This window comes from Coregonus lavaretus (genome assembly GCF_964263955.1).
Source record: "Coregonus lavaretus genome assembly, chromosome: 25".
Lineage (NCBI taxonomy): Eukaryota > Metazoa > Chordata > Actinopteri > Salmoniformes > Salmonidae > Coregonus > Coregonus lavaretus.
Window position 1 is genome coordinate 37,276,836 of NC_140012.1, and position 19,762 is coordinate 37,296,597.

At 42.8% G+C, this 19,762-nt stretch overlaps 3 protein-coding genes across 7 annotated transcripts in view; all 3 read left to right on the forward strand.

The window, feature by feature from the left end:
* Nucleotides 1–19,762, forward strand: part of LOC311100987 (dystonin-like) — a gene marked incomplete at its 3' end in the record, with an annotated part of 186,503 nt that overhangs the window by 97,376 nt on the left and 69,365 nt on the right. For all 5 annotated transcript variants that reach the window (XM_084141993.1, XM_084141990.1, XM_084141992.1 and 2 more), the window contains 4 exons: nt 65–163; nt 7,006–7,134; nt 8,376–8,464; nt 8,619–8,727. In XM_084141993.1, coding sequence (XP_083998119.1) covers nt 65–163; nt 7,006–7,134; nt 8,376–8,464; nt 8,619–8,727 — 426 coding nt within the window. The remainder of the gene's footprint in view (nt 1–64; nt 164–7,005; nt 7,135–8,375; nt 8,465–8,618; nt 8,728–19,762) is intronic.
* Nucleotides 629–6,582, forward strand: LOC311100506 (uncharacterized protein; the record flags this gene model as incomplete). The annotated part of the gene is made up of 4 exons (XM_084141428.1): nt 629–663; nt 779–827; nt 927–3,944; nt 4,163–6,582. 4 exons carry the CDS (start codon nt 629–631, stop codon nt 6,230–6,232), a joined length of 5,172 nt encoding a protein of 1,723 aa, XP_083997554.1. The 3' UTR covers nt 6,233–6,582.
* LOC311100507 (uncharacterized protein) lies at nt 9,387–19,355 on the forward strand (the record flags this gene model as incomplete). Its single annotated transcript, XM_084141429.1, has 6 exons — nt 9,387–9,401; nt 9,665–15,817; nt 17,690–17,842; nt 18,086–18,301; nt 18,591–18,740; nt 18,977–19,355. 6 exons carry the CDS (start codon nt 9,387–9,389, stop codon nt 19,274–19,276), a joined length of 6,987 nt encoding a protein of 2,328 aa, XP_083997555.1. The 3' UTR covers nt 19,277–19,355.

Consider the following 19,762-nt stretch of genomic DNA (forward strand, 5'->3'; position numbering starts at 1 on the left):
ACTAGGTGCTGAGTGTGCTGTGTGTGCTAAGGAAAGTGACCCTTGTTTTCCACCCTCACCTCAGTTCATGGAGCTCAGAACTCGCTACACGGCCGTAGTCACCTCCATGACGCAGTATGTAAAGTTTGCAAGTGAGACGTTGAAGAGAACAGAAGGCGAAGAGGTAGGGGATTGGTGAAATATTAGATTGTTAGAAGCGCTTTGCATACTTTGGAATGCCTTTTCTCTCCCCATCACATTATTGTGTTAACAGGGTTGACTCCCAGACATATTGAATTAATGGGAACCTCACCTTTAAAGCCATAAATATGATGCTTCAACTCAAAGGGTTTATTTCTCTTCACTGCTATACTTAAGCAATAAGGCCCGAGGGAGTGTAGTATATGGCCAATGTACGACGGCTAAGAGCTGTTCTTATGCACGACGCAACGCCTGGACTCAGCCCTTAGTCGTGGTATGTTGGCCATATACCACAAACCCCTGAGGTGCCTTATTGCTATTATAAACTGGTTACTAACGTAATTAGAGCAGTAAAAATAAATGTTTTGTCATACCCATGGTATACGGTCTGATATACCACGGCTGTCAGCCAATCAGCATTCAGGGCTCGAACCAACCAGTTTATAATATGTGTCATCCATTCAGCACTGATGAATGTAGATGGTTTGCTTAACGCTGATACAAAAGAGCCATTCTTTTGTATTGTTTCTGGTGATGGTGACTTCTCTGGGAGGAAGCTGTCTCCTCTATCTCATTGAGTCTGAAACAGTCTCTCAAGGTGGCATTTGTTGGGGACAATTAACAGCGCTGCAACAATCCTCACTTTGGTAAGCATGTTAGAATAATCATACCATGAACATAACTTTCACTTTATTTTCATTGTTAAGTATGAGGTAGTGGATGACTTGTTATGTTTTGCATTGTAGAAAAGGAAAGCATCAGAAAGAACAGAGTACCTCACCTGGACAGAGAGCTGGGAGCTCCAAAAGGCAGCAGGGGAGGAGGTGATTGGAAAGCTCCAGCAGCAGGTACAGGAACTGGAAACCTCATTGGCTGAGAGAACAACCCAGTTGACCATTCTACAGGGAGAGGCAGAGACGCATAAGAGTACCATAGAGGACCTGACCCTCCAGAAGTCCAAGGCCGAGGATGGGGCTCAGCAGTACCGTTTGAAACTAGAGACGGTTGTGAAGGGCAAAGCAGCCATTGAGCAAGAGTTAGGTAACGCACGACAGATGTTCCAGCAGTCAGAGGCCAAACGGTCTTCTCTAGAGGAGAGTCTTTGTCTGCTGAAGATTAACATCGAGGAGAGCACCCTGGCCCGGAAGAAACTGGAGGACCACTTGAAGAGGAAGAACAGCGATGTTCAGGATCTTGAGGAACACAATCGCACACTGCAGAGGATGCAACATTCCTCTGTCACCCACAGTATCCAGACGATCCATGCAGAGGTGGAGGCAGAGGTCCAGCAGCAGAAACAGGATCTGGCCATGGTGAAGAAAACAGCAGAGACTGAGATCAAGACACTTAAGTCAGAACTGAACTCTGTGCTGGTGCGAAAGAAAATAGCAGAGGACAAAGCGCAACAATTCACAGAGCTGTTGGACGATGCCAATACCAGGTTGAGGAACCTTCAGCTGGACATGGAATCAGACAGACAAAAGTCAGAGGAGTTCAGACAGGAATCTTTAGAGCTGCGAAATTCCATCTATGTATTTCAAGAGCAAGTCAAAACTCTCCAGAGGGATAAGTCTTCATTGGAACAGAAAGCAATGTTCCACAAGACAGAGGTTGAAGGCCTGAAGGAACAGTTAAAGATCAACCAAGGAAAACTGCTCTGGAGGAACTCCATGGAACAGGAGAGTAGTCACAATATGCAGTGTTTAGAGGAAGAGCTGGCCTCCACACAGGTTGAGGCAGACCAGTTGAAGTTCAAGATCAGTGAACTGACGAGAATGAACTTGTCATTAGACAATGAGGTCAGAAGTCTTAAGGTCAGTGTGGAGTCATTACAACGAGAAAAATCATTCTCTGAACAAAATATGAAATCATTGAAAAGTGAAACGGAGAACTGGAAACAACAGCTTCAAAAAACCAAAGAGGATTTCAACTTAAAGATAAGATCTGAACAAGATGTACAACTCAAATCCAAAAACCTGGAAGCAGAACTTCAGAAAGGTGGAATGGTGGCCGCGCAACTGCAGAAGAAAGTAGATGAGCTTAAGAAGATCAATATGGAGTTGGAAGTCAACATGAAAAAGACGAGAGCTCAACTGGACAATATCACCATGGAAATGGGAAGCAAAAATCAGCAAATCAACATATTAAAGTCTCAGGTGGATGGCACCAAATCTCAGGTGAAAATCATTGAGGAGGAGCTGTTAAAGAAATCTCAGATGTCCCATGAGCTTCAGATCAAACTGAGGGACTACAACGAGGAGGTGAAGAGAACAGCTGAACTGCAGCAGAAAAACAAAGCTCTCAGCTTGAACCTCACCAACTACGAGAAGGAAATCAGGAATCTGAAGGCTGAGCTTAGCTCTGTTGGCACCGAGAGGAATTTGGCCAATAAGACAGTCCAAGAGCAAAAGGGGGAAGTGAATGATCTGAACATTACACTGAAGAAAGCAATGACAGAGCTGCAGAAGGAGTCAAATGAGGGCCAGAGGTATCTGGCTAAAGTGAAGGCATTGGAGGGTGAGCTTTTGCAATGCAAGCAGAGTATGAAAGGAATGACTGGAAGTTCCGAAATAATTACAGTGAATATGAAGCAGGAAATCAGTGCCCTTCAAAGAAACAAGACAATTGCTGACCAAGAACTGGTTACCTTGAAAGCAGAACTCGAGGAGATGAGTTCTGCCCTGAGAAGAACAAAAGATGAATTAATAAAAGTGACCCAGGAAGGGAAAATCTGCCAGTCTAAAGTCAAAGAGCTCGAGGCAGATCTTCAGAAGAGTAGGTTGACAATGAAAGAAATCACTGCCAGCTCTGACAAATCCTCATCCAGTTTCAAACAGGAAATCACTGTTCTTCAGAGGGAGAGAAGTGCAGCCCAAGAGAAAACCTTTTCATTGGCATCTGACGTCACCATGCTCAAGGGAAAGCTGGAACAAGCCCAAGAGGAGGTTAAGCGAAAGCAAACGGAAGGTTCAGCCTTGCAAATGAGGTCCCAGAAGCTGGAAGACCAACTTGAGAACTGTAAAGCGATGCTGGAGGACTTGAAAAGCAAACTTGAACTTCAGAAGCAGGGATATGAGAGACAGCTGCAATTAATGCAGACTGAGATGAGTCAAAAGCATGCATTACAGGAGTCTCATATCAAACTGGAAATGGATCAGAAATCCAGAGAGCATTCACACACTGCAGAATCAGCCGGGATTAACACCAAGTATTTCCAGCAAGAAATTGAACAGTTGAAAATCTTAAATGAGAGCACGTTGCAGTTAAAGCAGGAGGCTCTACAGCAAATAGATGAGCTTCATATTAAAATGCAGCAAGTACAAAATGAGAGAACTGCTCTTAGCCATGACTTGCTTAAAGCAAAATCGCAAATTGCTAAATTAGAAACAGAGAAAATGCTACTTAACTCTAGCATTACTCAGCTGGAAAACATCTATAAGGAAAACTCAAAAGAGGTCACAAAGCTTAAACAAATGTTAACACACAGTGAGCAGAAACTAGGAATAAAGGAAAAGGAAGCAAGATCCCTCAATGAGCAGGTTGTTTCATATGCCAAGGAGGTCAGAGGTCTTCAAGAAAAAGTTACAATTAAGAGTGAACATAGGACTGTAAAGGAAGTGGAGACCAACCATAAGTGTGACAAAGACAATGAGGTTGCCAAACTGAAGACTGAGCTTTTGTTAACACAGAAAATAGTGTCATCATATGAAGAGGCAAAGTGCAATCTGGAGGAGGAGCTTATCAAAATGAAAGTGTCCTCAGAGGTATATATCCATGACTATCATATAATTTTTTTACATTCATTAAAAAAATGCATAATATTTGTAGATAATAAACAAGACACAATTGAAATTAAATATTCATATTTGTATGACAAATTAATAATACAATTTAACTTTCACATGCTCAATGTGCATAGATAGATTATCTCAAGGTACAGTATTTCCTATATCTAATAATTATTTACATCTTATGCCGACAGATAGCAACAACGGAGAAACACAAAGTGCTAGAAGAACTTCAAAGAGTGAAGGGAGTCAAAAGGGAAATAGTCAGCAATCAAAGCAGTTTACAGGATCAAACAATGATGAAAACTGCAAATGATTCTACTGTCCAGACTACAACAGTCAAACAAAAACACACACAGAATTTGATTGCCAAGAACCAGAGTAAAAAAACTGAAGCGATGGCAATAACAAAGAAGTTAGTGACTCTGGAGGGTCAGGCAGGGAAAAGTCAAAATGTTACATCAAACACCACTAGCACAAGCTCACATAATGTCAAAGACATGTCATCAAAAGCATCTCATTCTGCGAGTGAGACAACTTCCCAACGATTTTCCCCAAAGCTCCAAGGACTCAGAGGCAGCATCAGTATCAGGAAGTTGATCAAAACCAAGCTGTTGGATAGAGAAACCTTGCAGAAGTTAGAAACTGGCCTTGTCACATTAGAAGAGGTCCAAGCATCACTCGCTCAGTTCATCGGCAAACCCACTGCTATCGCCGGAGTCTACTTGGAGTCTAGCAAGAAAAAGATATCCTTCTTGGAGGCTGCAGTGAAAGGCCTTTTAGCTAAGACGTATGCTATTGAGTATATGGAAGCACAGGCTGCAACTGGCTGTATTATCGATCCTTCAACTGGACAAACCCTCTCGGTTCAAGCTGCTTTGGAGAAGGGCATTGTCGGGTTAGATTTGAAAGACAAACTCATGGATGCCGAAAAAGCAGCCACTGGCTATGTCCACGGCAGTAAAACACTGTCTGTATATCAGGCCATGGAGGAAAGGATTGTCGACAGGTACAAAGGAAAGAAGATCATTGAGGCCCAGATAGCAACTGGAGGATTAGTTCACCCAATACTTGGTGTTAGGGTGCCCGTCAACGTGGCTGTTGATCAGGGTCTCTTGAACAAAGCTACCCTACAGAATCTCTATGACCCAGTCAGCAACCCCAAACGCTTCCACAACCCTGATTCAGGACAGAAGACCTACTACTGTGAACTGCTGAAAAAGTGTCTGTTTGACACAGATGGTGGTGTCTATCTCCTACCTTTTGGTGAGAAGAATCTCTCCAGTTTTTCCTTTTCCAGTTCTCACAGATTATCAGTCATCAACAGTGCTCTTGGTCTGGAAATGTCCCCATACCAAGCCTTTAAGGGCAACCACATCGATAAGCAGACCTACCTGTTTCTCTCTCAGCTGGACAGTGAGTGGCAGGAAAAGTCCACTGTCGATGTCAACGGAAGCCTTTTACACATCATCACAGATCTCAAAAGTGGACGGCAGCTTTGCATCGAAACTGCCCTAGATCTAAAGTTCCTTGAAATTACAGAACTGGTAAGCTATCGGAGTGGGCTCACCAGCATCTACGAGCTGGCAGACCTTATCCTTTCCAGGATGGTCATTGTTCAGGACGCTAACAGCCCGGTGGCTGGTCTGTGGGATGTCACTCAGAAGAGGAGGATGACCATTCTGCAGGGACATCAGCAGAGCCTAATCGATAGACTCACTGCGCTGAGACTGCTGGAGGCCCAGGCTTGCACCGGGGGCATCTGTGATCCTGCTTCTGGAGAGAAAGCCCTAGTCACCGAAGCTCTGCGTAGAGGTCTCCTGGACGAGACATTTGCCAGCCAGCTTCAACAGTGCGAGCAAGCCTACTATGGCATCATCCATCCCCAGACAGCAAAGACCTTGAGTGTAGCTCAGGCTATTCAGGAGAACCTGTTCCCCAAAGACTTGGGCCTTAGATGTATGGAATTCCAAGTCCTGACTGGTGGACTGATCAACCCAGAGACCCATGATAGAATATCACTGGATGAGGCTGTTCAGAGTTGCCTGGTTGACAAAGACACTGCCTCATTCCTGAAAGATGAGAAGTCTCACCCTAAAAGCCTTACCTGCCCAAAGACGAAGAGGAAAATCTCTTTCATGGATGCTCTGGAAAAGGGTGTCTATGACGGTCACACTGGGCTCAGGCTACTGGAGGCAACAAAGGTTCTTAGTGTTGGAGCTAAGCCGTCTTTCCAATATATTTGGACCTATCAACACATTTGAGTGAACAGTATTTGATTTTCCATGGCTTGTAAATAGGGAAAACTAAATCTTTGATTGACATAGCAAAGTCTGACTCAATAAAATGTTCACTGAAATGAATAAAATATAGTATTTCCTACACTTAAAATAAGAATAATTAATTACATGTTCATTTTCTTTGACTTGGAGTAATATGAATTTTGATAAAATTACCAATATGGAGTTGATTAAATCAGAGATGAATTATTGCTTTTAGCATCATGTGTAAAGTGGTGAAATTGTTCAATTTTATATTTGAATATGTTTATGTTATGTACCTGTCTTTTTCATTTAAACATATTTCACATCAATGAATAAACAATTAAATGCTTTTATCGCCTACTGTCATAAAACATAAACATCATGATCCACATGGCAATAAACGTCATCAATCAAACCCTGATTTGTGAGTTGTAAGTAGGGTTGCAAAATTCCAGGAACTTGCAATAAATTCCCTGGTTTTCCAGAAATCCTGGTTGAGAATTCCAGATTTCCTGTTTATTCTCTCCTGATTCCGGAAGACCTCCAACCAGGATTTCGGGAAAACCAGGGAATTTATTGCAAGTTCCTGGAATTTTGCAACCCAAATTGTAAGCTTAAATGGTTCCTGGTCCAAATAGAAGTCAGAAATATGGCTGGGGGTCTCCTTAGAGGTTTATTTGTTGTTGAATGTCTGCATAACCACATTTCCTGTTTTCATACAAGACCAACTCTGACCCTAACAGCCTTTTTGAAATTCTTTCCTCAAATCCTAGAGATCTGTTGATGAGGAGAAGAAAGAGCATGGTGATAAAGTTAGCAAGCTATTGGGTTGGATGTCCAGTGTGAAACCAGGCCAGAACAAAGATGGTAAAGCCAGCACAGAGGCCTCTAGTAAGCCTCAGGTAAATACTGTGTGCAAACATTACTGTTACAGATGTAGGACATTAATTTGAGCCTGTTTGCTATAGCAGGAAAATAATCCTGCAGCAACAGGAAATGTGAATTAATATGTGAATTATAATTAATGGACATTTTTTGTAGGGGTTGATACATTTTTCGTTAGGGCAAATCAAGTTTGGTATTTTAAAGTGGAAATTACAAACTTTAGAAGCTTTTTAAAATCTCCAATACACTACAAGTTTTAATTTCCTGCTGTGAAGGAAAATTATCTGCAACAAAAGAGTGATCAAATTAAGATCCTACATATGTACTTTACGGTTTCATCTCCTGTCTTTTTGTTGTACACATATTGTAGTTGTATACAGTATATCATTACGCCCACAATTCTGTGTGTATTTTATATACTGATGGTTGTGCTCAATTTCAAGAATTTGCAATAAATAAAAAAAATCACACAACCTTTCACTGTTACTGTATGTGCATAGTTCTAATAAATACAATGCTTTTAATACTCTTATTTTTTCTTTACCCTATTAGAAATATAAGTTGGGGTCAATTCCATGAGCAGAAATTAATTTGCCCCAAGTTTGAATCATTATCCCCTGGTCTCTGCCATCCTTGTGATTCCTCACTCTCAGGGCTTCTGTAATTATAACCATAACTCACAATAGAACCAAAGGTGACACAGTTGCACAAGCATTCCAGTATTTCAATATAACTTGATTATAAACTTGCCTTACTCCTTGAAAATATACTGAACATTTTGCAGCATAACACTTTTTAAATGGATTCAAATGAAAAGTCATTCTGCATAATATTATTCAATGGACTTTACATTGAAAAGGAATACATTGTGGATGCACAGATCTTCTTTTGATAAGGGTAAATTTTTCTTAACCATTTGGCCTGGCCAGGAAAAAGTCAGTGCTCTAGTCTGACTTGCTATGACCTAGTTTCTCCTGGTCAGGTTCACGTAAACTCCTGCCACTAGGTTTTTTAAGTGATAACTATATGATAAGAAAAGAAAAACTAATCAAAGAAACATTTATGTGCAAATCCAATTAATGAAAATCAGGAACTGGATATCTAAGTTTAATAAATAGCACAAACCCCACTTAAATACGTTTTGTGAAACGTCAGTGTATATTATTGTGACTAATATTATGCTACAAATTGGCATATCAGGGGATTAGAGTAAACATCAGTAAGATGTATTAATAAGGTATACCCATTGTTATTTCAGGTTTCAATGGAAGAGATGGTAACAAAAAAAGAGCAAATTGCAGAAGCACTGAGGACAACACAGTTGATGCTAACTAAACACAGTGATAAGTGAGTTGAATTATCATTACAAATATTAGAGATGTTTAAGGCTGACTTTTGTACATGCCTCTGTGCACTGTAAATAATGCAATATTTCATATGCCTTAAATTATTTAATGATATGATAATGATAAGAGAACTTAAATGACGTCCTGATTTGCAGGATGACCGAGGAAGAGAAGCAGGAAGCCAAGGAGCAGCTGAAATCCCTCCATCAAGCCTACAGTGATCTCTCCCAGCAGTGTTCTGATCAGACACCGTCTGCCGAGCAGGTAAGATACTGGACTTAATCTCTAGCCCTGTTTATACCTGGTTCTAACATGCTGTCTTTGTCCTGATCTTGTCCACGTTCTGATTGTGCCCACATTTCTAGATAAGATTGTGATCAGATCTTATAAGTGTAAACAAACAAGATCAGGTCAAGATCAGGACAAGATCAGGATGAAGGACACATGTTAACAGCAGGTATAAACAGGGCTTCTGAAACGCTGGATTGGCATTTACAGTGTGGTGTGAGAAATGATGCACAAACAATGCCATCTACTGTTCAACTGCATGACTAACCCTGTTTCCTATATGGTCTCTAGCATGGGTTTCTCTTGTGCTACACATTCATTGTCATCTTAAAACCACTGTATTGACTTCTGAACAAAGTGAGGGAAGTAGATTTCTCGAGAGTAGGGAAAATAGTTTTCTTTTCAAAACCCAATGAAACTGAGTATGCTGTAAACATGCTAGGTCTAGGAGCATTAGTGTTTCATGTCACCCAGCCTCATTCTGACTTTTCACAGCCATCATTGAAACCAAGCTTTGGTGATCTCCTTTTCATTCTTACAGGTGGTCACCAACAACCAAATATAACAGCCTTGATGTGTCGTGTCTAACTTGCTCTCTTGTTTCGCAAGATAGTGAATATTCTGTTCACAGATGCATGCCAGCTTTTAGGGTATCCTCTTCTTCTTGCTGTTGAATCACACTGACACAGCCTTGCACTGTTGCGTATGAACTGTTAACATTCAAATGCCTGTCTGAGGGGTGAGTACATGTTTCACCTTGCTTTAGAATACAGTGTGAATTTGATTAGTATGTCAATTTTTCAACAATAATGTCAATTATAAATAAACAAAATGATTTTTATCATAACATTTTGGATTTTGAAATTTGATGCAGAATATGTCTACTCATAATGTTTAATGTATTTTTCCACAGGAGTTTCAGACCATTGAGGGCGTTCTCGAAGTGGGAAGTATAGAGGTCTACTCTGTGTTTAGCTCTGTCCAAAGCGGCCTGATCGACCATACCACTGGGTTCAGTCTCCTGGAGGCTCAGCTCGTCACCTCTGGCCTCGTTCTGCCTCAGTTCAGGATGTGTCTGGAGCTGGACGATGCTTTCCATCACAACCTCATTGACGAGGCCACCTGGAAGCAGCTCAGAGAGCTCAAGGAAGCCAACCAGAACATCCTGAGCCCGCCATTCTCTTCAGAACCTCTCCCTGTGATGGCAGCGCTTAGAGAGGGGGCCGTCTCTGAGCGCATGGCCATGAAGGTAATAGAGATCCAGCTGGCTACAGGTGGGTTGAGGGTGTCCTACACGGGCGATGTACTGACCCTGGAGAGGGCCTTTCAGTTTGGCCTGATCCCTGCACCTCTGTACGTCAAGCTCCTTGAGAGACAGAACACATGGAAGGACCTGATCAACCCCGGCACGGCAGAGAAGGTCTCGCTTACCCAGCTGGTGCAGAGGAGCGTGGTGGATGAGGAGACTGGACTGCGACTGCTGCCGGTGAAGAAGAGCCACAATGGGAGCATAGAGTTGACATCCGGGAGGGAGATGAGTGTACTTAGGGCGGTTCATGAGGGGTTGATTGACAGAGAGACCACATTGAGGCTGCTGGGTGCTCAGCTGTTTGCAGGCGGTATCGCCGACCCCAAAACAGGCCGTAAGCTCACCGTAGAGCAAGCCCTGTCAGAGGGCTTGATCGATCAAGACACTGCCAGTGAGATACTGAGCCAGCAGGCCCAAAATGGAGGCATAGTGAACCCTCAGAATGGCAAAAGGCTAACGGTGGATGAGGCTGTTCAGTGTGATTTGATTAGCTTTAGCAGTGCACTCTTGGTGCTGGAGAAACAGAAGGGGCTCATGGGACTTTTATGGCCTCACTCTGGTGAAATCTTGTCCGTGTCCACCTCTCTGCGGCACGAAATCATCACCTATCAACTCGCGTTCAATCTGCTCAGCAATAGACAGAAAATAGCTGCCCTTTACATACCAGAATACTCAGAGGTAGTGGATATTAACTCTGCTACTCAAAATGGTTTCATTGATGCACATACAGCAGAGGTATTGAAAACCATTGAAATACCAGATGTTTTTCCTGATGTTGTTGAGCTGAATGAGAGATTTTCTAACTGGCTGATGTTGAGGGAGCTTCAGATTGGAGGATCCCATCGCCCTACAGATGATAATGAGATTGATGATGAGAACATAAATACCCCATCTCCCATCGAGGCAAAACAGTTATTTATCTCATACCTCACACTGAATAGTTACATGGATCCAAAATCAGGACAAAGGCTCTTAATATTCGATGGACAGTTGACTAAAATGGCAGAACTTTTAGTTGACATTTCAGTAGAGAAAACTGAAAACCAGGTATACAACACTGGACCTGGTGAGGCCACTTTTGGGGATATTTCCTTGAAAGAAAATATTTCTGAAGATTCAGAGATGTCCTTTGAAAGCAATACTGAGGATTTTGGATATTTGCACATTAACGAGGAAACGGATGGAACAATGAAAGACCACCGTGCTTCCAATTTCTTCAGGGAGGAGGAGTCAGATTATAATCAATCTGACAATAAAACCTTTTTTAATAATGTGGTAAAGGTGGTAGCACAACATGGGACAGAGGAGTCTGCTTCAGCTATTGACTCTGTAAAAAATACCACACAGCCGGATTCTGAAATTAGCATCTATCAAAAGAATACAAGCAGTATAAGTCTAGCACCCATTGCAATTGATGCAGAATCCTCAGATAATCAACCAAAAGAGACTTTTAATGGAAGTTCAGCCACACAAACTCCTCCCACAGACATGAGCTTGCCCTCAGGTGCACAGGATTGCAAAAGGATGCTAGCACAAGATTTCACAGAGGAGTTATCTAGCTCTGTTAAGAATACCAGACAGCATGATTCTGATACAAGTGTTTTGTCTGATGGCCCACCACCCTGTGAAATTGGTTTAGAAACCTCAGATATAGCTTTATATAATCAACCAATAGGAGAATCAGACACACAAGCCATGTCGAAAAGCTCAGCCCCTACTAAATCATGCTCAGTGAATGGCAAAGACATGAGCTTGCTAGCACAACGCGTCACAGAGGAAGCATCTGTAGCTGTTCATTCTGAAAAGATTGCCAGACAATCTGATTCTAAAGCCAATGTTTTGTCTAAAAGCATTTATCAAAAGACCAGACACGGTACAAGCCCATCATCGTTTGAAATTGGTGTAGAAACTTCAGAAATACCTTCAGATCATCAACCACAAGAGACTGTCAATGGAGTTTCAGCTTCACAAACTGTATTGGAAATCTCAGCTCCTCCTGGATTGTGCTTAGTGAATGACACAGACATGCACCTGTCATCAGGTGCCAAGGATTCTAAAAAGGTGGTGGCACAAGGCCTCACAGAGGAAGCATCTGTAGAGGTTAGCTCTTGTAAAAATACCATTACGAGCCCAGCGCTGATTGAAATTGATTTAGTCACCTCTGAAACTTCTTCAGATAATCAACCAAAAGATACAGCCAATGGAGGTTCAGCCACACAAACCATTTTGGAAATATCAACTCCTCCTAGATCCCTCTCAGTTGATTCTGAAAAGACCATCAGACAGCCTGATTCTGAAGCAAAAGTTTTGAAGAAGAAGATAAACAACACAAGTCTAGGACCCTTTGAAATTGATGTAGAAACCTCACAAATAGCTTCAGATAATCAACCACAAGAGACTTTCACTTTCAACGAAGGGTCAGCCACACAAATCATTTTGGAAAGGTCAACCCACCCAATATTGTGCTCAGTGAATGACACAGACACGAGTTTCCCCTCAGCTGCACCGGATTCCAAAAGGATGCCAGCACAAGAGGAATATTCTAGCTATGAAAACAATGCACAACATTCCAAAAGGGAGGTAGCACACGGTTTCACAGACGAATCATCCATATCTGTTGACTCTGAAAATAATACCAGGCAGCCTTCCTTTGAAATGGGTGTTGTGTCTGACAGAATCTATCAAACCAACACAATGAGCACAATCCCAACACCATTTAAAATGGATTCAGAAACAGATATTGCTTCAGATAATCAACCTAAAGTGACTTTCAAGGGAAGTTCAGCCACACAAACCATACTGAAAAGCTCTACTTTGTGCTCAGGGAAAGACACAGGCCTGAGCTTGGCCTCAGTTGCACAAGGTTCCCCACAACGTCCCACATATCCAGTGACACCTGGCTGTGAGACAGACAAGGACACCAACTTTGAGTCATCGCTATTGGCCACTGACACCCTTGACACAACCACAGCGTTTCCATGCACTGAAGAAGTAGTGTGGGACAATGAAGATGAGAGAGTCCTTGCGACCCACCTTCTCAGAGCCCAAGTTGAGGAGGGTGGCATTTTGGATATAATCTCTGGGAAACGCTATGACCTTGATGCAGCTCTTGGTAAGGGCCATGTGGACGAGGAGACTGTGTTAGAGGTGCTAGAATTGCAGCTCCACAAGGGAGATGTCTTAGGGGAAGAGAGAAGCACAATGGCAACCCTGAAAGAAGCTGTGTCTAAAGGTCCCATATCCTCCCAGATGGCCCTGCAGATCATGGAACAGCACAGCCTGTTGGGTGGTGCATATGAATCCAAGTCTGGATGCACTATTAGTGTGAGTGAAGCACTGGATTCAGGGATGATTGATGATGATTTGGCTGTAAAGATCCTTCAATTAGACCCAGTACACAAAGCAATCGTCGACCCTGATAGACACTGTACTCACAGCATTTCTTATTCCCGGAGTCTGGGCCTCATAGACAACGACGAGGCTGAGAATATACGTCAGCATCAAAAAGACAAAAAGCTGGCGGTTTTGGTTCTTGATGACCCTGATGAGGAAGAAGGGATCGAGAACAGGAATAGACATGCAGGGGAAGATTTGTACGCAGAAGGAAACAGAGAACAGAACTGCGATTCGCAGAAGTCCTTACTACCTTCTTTCACCATTAGTCACAGGCCTGTATGTAGACAGATCATATCACCTATCCTGTCAGATCAGTTAACAGGGGGACGTGTCATCCATCAACTTGACACAACATCTTCATTAAGGGAAGATGGTGCCTCACAGGCCCCCATCAGTCCACTGTCAGACATGGTCCCTGGGTCTAGAAATTCCATCCAAAATTACATGTCATCAAACAGATCAAACTCTCTCAGTTTGAGCGATAGTGGAGATAGTGGAGCACCTCAGCGCCAGGCCGAGGATTTGAGACAGACAGAGGAAGACAGTAGCAGTTCTCTGAGGAGAGAAACTGATCTGTCCTGCGAGGCGGTTGGCTTCACTCCGCATGATGGGCAGCTGGGAGCAGGATACCATGAGATAGTGGGGGACCAGACTGTCTGTCCTGTTCAGAGTGACTCGGGCGTGTCCTGCTCATCACATAGTGATCTGTTGTCTGATGAAAAGAAAATGGAGAATGTGTTGAACGCTGTTCAGCCGCCAGCCAGCCAGCTAGTCAAGGAGTCAGACCGGAGAATAGATAGCTCATCACCAAGAGATTTGTCTGGTGATGTAACAAGCACGGTGTCCAGAGTCGTGGGTGTCAATGGGGATAGAACTGTAATAAACGGTGATGAAGTTTCATCGTTTAGCACTGTGTCACCTCAGCAACCTCCAGTGAAGTCAGAGAGGAATATTGGTGGAGATATCAAGCCCACATCCTCTCAAAACGAGCACAGTCAGAGTAAGCCCACCGGTCAGAAAAAGAGTCCAGTGCAGTTGACTAACTCCTCTGATTTAGCTATTGTATCCAATGTACTGAGCGTAGAAACAGGCAGTGACAATAAAGACAGCTACGATATAGGTGATCAAGAGCAGTTACAAACTGCTCCCACTAAAGAGATATTTAGCACAATTACCCCTGATCCGACACTGACTGATAAACACCTGCCAAATTCAAACTCTAATGTTAAAGCTAAAGCTAATGACAGGGTTGAATCAAGCAGGAGTGGTGACAGCAAACCAGGGAGACAAGAAGGCTCATCTAATGGTGGTCTCTCACAGATTACTGATCAAGCTGATTCAGCCACGGTGTCCGAAACATCACAGACAGGAGAGACAAGTAGTGACAAACGTAATTCAGGTGTGTCTGAGAAGTTGCCCGATACAAGTTCGTCGTCAGCATCAGAAATGACCCCAGGGAATCCATTAAAGGCAAAAGAGCCAGGTATGAGATCAGATGTTAAACAAGATGAATGTGGTTCTTTTGAGAATAATCCCCAGCCGATGGCCGTTAATGCGCAACCAGACTCTCACTCCAATACACCCTCAACATCAGAAATTACCTCAGGGCATCCGGTAAAGCCTGGCCTCGGATCAGATCTTACATGTGATGGATGTAGGCAGAATCAATGTGGTGCTGATGAGAATCATCCCCATCTGATGACTGTTGATGTTCCACCAGACTCCATGACACCTGATAGTGTCCCACCACCTGTGTCGGCCATCTATACTGCTCTAAGGTCTGGTTTAGATGAGCTGGTGAGAATGAGAGTGGAGGGGGCAGATGTCGATGACGTGCAAAAGGCTGAGACCCAAGCAGTGGAGGACATCATCAACCTGATACAGGACAATCCACAGTCCCATGGGAGAGGTTTTGGTGATTTTGGTGAGGAGACAGATGCAGCTTCTGGGCTTATGAAAAGTAGTAGCCCAGATCTCCTCAGGGATCTGTTGAAGCAAGAGGCTTTCCGTTCAGGTAAAACTAGTCCGGTGGAAGAGGAAGGGGAACCACCCCATGAAGAAACCCCTCCATCTGATATGACACAGATTCAGTCTCGGCTTCTGCAGGTTCTTCAAAGTGTATCCTCAAGCCAAGACCCTGCCGTGCTCAGAGATGTGATAGGAACCTTGTGCAGTATTCTGGATGGTGCTCCTCACGAGGACAGGCCACACAACCTGGAGATCATCCAGGAGGAGGGCTTGTCAGATGAGGCTGAAGGTGCCTTGGCAGATCCCATGGAAGCTCCGGACCTATTTCAATCTACAGAGGTTGAAACCATTTCAGACACAGGCAATGCTGATGCTGTTCAATCTAAAGTCAGGGTAAGTTTTATGTTTGAAACTCATTTAAATGCCTAGGAAATAACGCTTCTTAATTTATATGAAATACAGTACCAGTCAAAAGTTTGGGCACACCTACTCATTCAAGGGTTTTTCTTTATTTGAACTATTTTCTACATTGTAGAATAATAGTGAAGACATCAAAACTATGAAATAACACATATGGAATCATGTAGTAACCAAAAAAGTGTTAAACAAATCAAAATATATTTTATATTTGAGATTCTTCAAATAGCCACCCTTTGCCTTGATGACAGCTTTGCACACTCTTGGCATTCTCTCAACCAGCTTCACCTGGAATGCTTTTCCAACAGTCTTGAAGGAGTTCCCACATATGCTGAGCACTTGTTGGCTACTTTTCCTTCACTCTGCCGTCCGACTTATCCCAAACCATCTCAATTGGGTTGAGGTCGGGGGATTGTGGAGGCCAGGTCATCTGATGCAGCACTCCAACACTCTCCTTCTTGGTAAAATAGCCCTTACACAGCCAGGAGGTGTGTTGGGTCATTGTCCTGTTGAAAAACAAATGATAGTCCCACTAAGCCCAAACAAGATGGGATGATGTATCGCTGCAGAATGCTGTGGTAGCCATGCTGGTTAAGTTTGAATTCTAAATACATCACAGACAGTGTAACCAGCAAAGCACTCCCACACCATAACACCTCCTCCTCCATGCTTTACGGTGGGAACTACACATGTGGAGATCATCCGTTCACCCACACCACGTCTCACAAAGACAAGGCGGTTGGAACCCAAAATCTCAAATTTGGACTCCAGACCAAAGGACAAATTTCCACCGGTCTAATGTCCATTGCTCGTGTTTCTTGGCCCAAGCAGGTCTCTTCTTCTTATTGGTGTCCTTTAGTAGTGGTTTCTTTGCAGCAATTCGACCATGAAGGCCTGATTCACACGGTCCCCTCTGAACAGTTGATGTTGAGATGTGTCTGTGACTTGAACTCTGTGAAGCATTTATTTGGGCTACAATTTCTGAGGCTGGTAACTCTAATGAACATCCTCTGCAGCAGAGGTAACTCTGGGTCTTCCATTCCTGTGGCGGTCCTCATGAGAGCCAGTTTCATCATAGTGCTTGATGGTTTTTGCGACTGCACTTGAAGAAACTTTCAAGTTCTTGAAATGTTCCGTATTGACTGACCTTCATGTCTTAAAGTAATGATGGACTGTCATTTCTCTTTGCTTATTTGAGCTGTTCCTTCCATAATATGGACTTGTTCTTTTACCAAATAGGGCTATCTTCTGTATACCCTCTCTACCTTGTCACAACACAACTGATTGTCTCAAACGCATTAAGAAGGAAATAAATTCCACAAATGAACTTTTAAGAAGGCACACCTGTTCATTGAAATGCATTCCAGGTGACTACCTCATGAAGCTGGTTGAGAGAATGCCAAGAGTGTGCAAAGCTGTCATCAAGGCAAAGGGTGGCTATTTGAAGAATCAGAAATATAAAATATATTCTGATCTGTTTAACACTTATTTGGTTACTACATAGGGGCGGCAGGTAGCTTAGTGGTTAAGAGCGTTGTGCCAGTAACCGAAAAGTCGCTGGTTCTAATCCCCGAGCCGACGAGGTGAAAAAAATAAATAAATCTGTCGATGTGCCCTTGAGCAAGGCACTTAACCCTAATTGCTCCTGTAAGTCGCTCTGGAAAAGAGCGTCTGCTAAATGACTAAAATGTAAATGTACATGATTCCATATGTGTTATTTTATAGTTTTGATGTCTTCACTATTATTCTACAATGTAAAAAAATTAAAAGAATTAAGAAAAACCCTTGAATGAGTAGGTGTTTCCAAACTTTTGACCGGTGGTGGTCATGAATATTATGTATTTTCAGCAACAGTACTCCACCCAGGATTATCTGGAGTGTGTGGGCAGACTTCAGGATCATGCAGATGTTCTAGAGGAGATCAGGAACGACCTGTCTTCCCAGCAGGGATCTCTGAGTAACAGTATGGAGGAGTTACACATTCAGCTGGATGAATCTCAGGTTTGTTATGACATACACAATGTAATAAAAGTATAGCAAAAATACTATACATATGCTTGAATACACTATCATAACTATGCCTCAGTGAAAGAATGTGCAACCTTGAGTACTTTCTAGCCACTTCAATTTCTCTCTTTATTTCTGTTTCTGAGTTTCTCCTCCTTGCATTGAGCATCTGTCTCAATATTCACCCACTTCTTACATGTCACTTTCCTTTTTTCTGACTAAACTCACTGTTTCCAGTCGTTGGAAGCACATCTCTCTACACTGGCTAGCTTTCTGACCAGAGATCTGAACATAACCAAGCAGCTGCTAAAGTCTGCCAATGAGCTCGTTCCCACGCATATCCACCAAGATCTGGCTTCAGCCTTTCTGGAGTTGCAGCCATTTTTTGCAGACGTTAGGCAGATGTCTGCAGAAAGGAATGATGTTCTAAGGCAGGCTATTGATACAGGAAAGGTCAGTGTTTGTTTCTCATTGTTGTGATATACACATGTAGGATCTTAGTTTGAGCCAGTTTGCTACAGCAGGAAAATAATCCTGCAGCAACAGGAAATGTGAATTATTAATTAAGTGATTATAATTAATGGATATTTTTGTAGGGGTTGATACATTTTTCAATCGGAAGCCTTTTTAAACCTCAAATACACTACACGATCAAATTAAGATCCTACATCTGTAGGAAGTTGTGTTACTAAACTGCAGTAAATACAAAGTAAATACAGTGAGTCTTCATTGTGTTTTTCAGGCCCAGTTGGAGTCAACATACCAGGATCTCCTCAGTACCCTTGATAGACTATCAGGCTGTATTCATGAGAACTCTGAGATGGCCTGCAACCTCGACATCCTGAACACATCTGACACGGACACAGTGAAAGACATGATCCAGAAGAATAAGGTATATTTTTATACCTTGTTCTCCATGTTCCTTATTCACCTAGAGTTGTCAAACACAGTATTTGAAGGTTATATGGAACGGAAATAAATACAAGTTGATGTTGTTTTTCCCTAGAATTAACCAGTGGCACAATATATTATAATACACATTGCATCTATGCATTACATTTACACATCCAATGAGTTGTGTTGATTGATTCCTTCCACTTCCATGACCTCCTCTGGCTGTGTTTCTAGGGCATGGAGACTAATCTGTCAGGGACCCAGAGACATCTGGAGGACACTGCGTTTGACATCCAGTACTTTATCTCAGAGCATGCCCAGTTCCTGAGCCCGGCACAGAGCAAGCACCTCCTCAAGTCTCTCAGCGCCACCCAGCGGGCGTTTAAGGAACAGACGGAGAGTGTGGCCAACAAGAGACGCACCCTGGAACTCCACCTGGAGATCAGTGAGGACGAGAGTCAGCAGAAGGTTTGGACCCAAATGACTGGGCTTTGGGCCGTTGCACCTTTGAAAGAGTCGATTTCAGTTTGTTGAGAAAACTATGAAAATGTATTGGTTGAAGTGAGGTGAGCATGAGAGTAAAGTGTGGCTATAGTCCCGTGTAGCTCAGTTGGTAGAGCATGGCGCTTGCAACGCCAGGGTTGTGGGTTCGATTCCCACGGGGGGCCAGTATGAAAATGTATGCACTCACTAACTGTAAGTCGCTTTGGATAAGAGCGTCTGCTAAATGACTAAAATGTAAAAAGTGTGGTTGGTTATGTATTTATGGCTATATAAACTAATTATTGTCATTATATATGCTTTAGAATATCTATAACATAATAATGTATGTCACTAGAATTAGTTAAGTAAGATTTATAATGATGTGTTTTGAATGTGTTTTAATTAGAAATGACTCTATTGCATGTGTCTTTTAACAACACACAGACCACTGCTTGACCACTGCTTGACCACTGCCAAACGCTAACCTTTCTCCTGGTCGTGTTCACCTTTCACAGGCTTCAAGATGCCTTTGAACTC